Source organism: Montipora foliosa, chromosome 4 (assembly GCF_036669935.1).
Source record: "Montipora foliosa isolate CH-2021 chromosome 4, ASM3666993v2, whole genome shotgun sequence".
NCBI classification, from domain to species: Eukaryota; Metazoa; Cnidaria; class Anthozoa; order Scleractinia; family Acroporidae; genus Montipora; species Montipora foliosa.
This window is the reverse complement of record NC_090872.1, coordinates 42,372,824-42,375,323: the sequence shown is the minus strand read 5'-3', so window position 1 is coordinate 42,375,323 and position 2,500 is coordinate 42,372,824. Positions and strand designations below refer to the sequence as shown.

The following is a 2,500-nucleotide window of genomic DNA, read 5'->3' as shown; positions in this document are numbered from 1 at the left end:
GCGATGTTCTTTCGCCGACAGAAGTGCCACGTAGTGAGGCCACAAATAATAAAATAATCGAACAAAATAGCAAGAAAACTCTGATGACATCGATCTCTTAAAGCGACCTGAACAAATAACATTTACACAACCGAAGCTGTCGAGTCAGTTTCAACATATTGTGCCTAGATAGCAAGTAGGGTACTGACTTTTTAATACCTAGGGGAAAGCTCACAACGAGATGTTGAACGCGTACTTATGGAAAAATTGCGGTCACATCGTTATGTTGTCACGAGGTCAGTCTTGGTATTCGTATATTAATAACGCTTTCAACTCCTTGCACTGTGCCTGAGAACAAAAACGGTGACATCAATTGAAGCTGTTCTATTTGTGCTTCCAAGACGGACATGAAATGGGAGATTTTACCAGAACACATTGTTGTGAGAATCTTTACATATCTGAGTCTGTCAGAAAGATCAACGGCCTCATTGAGCTGTAAGCAGTGGCGGCAGTGTTTTAATTCCCCGATGTTATGGCGAGCTTGTCAATTCACGTTCGTCGATTCAAATGAGTTCAAATACGGTAAATGTTTGGAGAACCATGGTCACTATTTGAGGGAAGTGGAGGTTCTTTGCAGACAGGAGGAAAAGATCAATCGAAATAACGCTTGTACATTGATTCGGAGGTTAAGCTCTATGAAAGTGAGAAGACTCGAAAAGTTCACAGTCACGTTTCTTGGGGAGAATCCATTGTTTTATGCAGGGCACGAGTTTATCGACTGTTTGCGAGATCTGTTCGATAAACCTAAAAATGGCTGTCAGGCTGAGATACCGTTGAAATCTGTAGACCTTAGCAAGCTACCAATTGCTTACAGCGACGATTTAATTAACCTTTTAGCTGAAAACAACTCCGATCTAGAGTCTCTAAATATTCAGAACGCCGGCCTTATTTGTAAAGTCAGTTCAAGTTGCATATACAATGTTGTCACCAAGTGTCGGAAATTAAAGTCGCTTGCTCTACACCACACAAGTATTACGGAGGAGATTATGCTTTTACTTACTGAGGACGATCGAACTCAGCGGTTGGAACATCTCTCAATTGATTGCCGTCGAGAAGAAAAGTTCGGAAAGGATATAACGTCAGATGTTTGGAGACACGTCACGCAAAAGATTCCGTCGCTACGAGTAACGCTGGCGTTCGACTGCTCTTGTCCAATGTTCAAGGTGGATGCGATCTTAAAACCAGAGGTACCTGTCAAAAACCTGAGACTGGAAGTGATGTCTAGGGTTGTTTCCCAAGTTTATTTCGCCGCTGTGAACTACAGTGAAACACTGGAAAGGTTAACAATTAGCACAACAAGCAGTGAAGACCTCGAGCGTGCCTTGATCTACCTTGTTGCCAATTGTCATAAACTGTGTGAACTGTGTGTTTTACAGTGTACCATTTCTCAGGGGACAAAGCAGAAAATACAGGAAATTCGCCCTAGGATGGAAAAACTTTTTATGAAAACAAAGAGATAGCCACTACACATCCAGTATGCTTTTAAGGCAATTTCCACCTTATGTCGACACCCTCCACTTTAGAAAATCGGTTTTTTTGGGGAAAGTAGTGGCCGAAATTTAACACATCCAACATTACATAGGGGAACATGGTGGAGGCGCTCCTTTCATCCGATTTTCATAACAACGGAATCTGTCCTTCATTTATGACGGAAATTAATAGAAACGAATTCTGACATAAAATGGTTTTTATAATAGCAGGAACGGTAAACTCTCCATTTACTCTCTTCATACAAAAAAAAACAAACAAAGAAAACAAAACGTTTTTATGCGTTTTATAGTGAAATTATAATTTTATCCGTACCATTAAGTTAACAGGTTTTAAAAGAAGAGTCCAGGGCCTCATTTTCAACGGTATGGTCGCTTTTCATTGGAATTTATGTTTCTTTAAATATTTCGGAGTATTTAGTTATGTATCCGTATATGCTATGTATTTTATCTGTAAATTCAATGACTCTAAGATATTAGCTCTTGTAGTTACCCTGAAATTGGAGAAAGTTTATGCATGTACGTATGTTACCTTCAGCAGGGCACGTGCGTACACTTTGTATTCCGCGACCACAGTGCTTACCATGAGGGCTAAAATGACTTTTTCCCGTATCAAGAAAAGCGGATCAAATTCAAAGACAGTTTGGTGTTGCAAATATTGCCTTAAAAGGACGTTTTGAAGCAATAGCTTTAGCACCTAAATAAAGACTCATTAACTCACGAGGGAAATTCAAAATCGCCGATTGCAACATCAGCGGGAAATCTGCATGAATATTCGGAGAGAGCGTACTGATGTCAAACTCAACTCGGGGGAGGGGGTTGGGGTTACATTTTGTTTGAGGTCACTGGATAGTAAGGGAGGGACGGTCAAGGCAGCGAATGCCGTGGGATAAGTTTCATCCCGAGACGATTCACTTTAGTTTACCGGAGAAACAAGATCGCGCATGAAAATCAAAGCATGAATTTTGGAAGCT

The 2,500-nt window shown here is 40.6% G+C and overlaps 1 protein-coding gene across 1 annotated transcript in view; it reads left to right on the top strand.

The window, feature by feature from the left end:
* The first annotated feature begins 285 nt into the window (after window positions 1-285).
* The window catches only part of LOC137999277 (F-box/LRR-repeat protein 8-like), a 4,081-nt gene continuing 1,866 nt past the window's right edge, over window positions 286-2,500 (top strand). The window contains exon 1 of the mRNA XM_068845114.1: window positions 286-2,500. This exon is cut by the window's right edge and continues 1,866 nt beyond it. Within this exon, the coding sequence (XP_068701215.1) occupies window positions 387-1,499 (1,113 nt within the window). The 5' untranslated portion in view covers window positions 286-386 and the 3' untranslated portion in view covers window positions 1,500-2,500.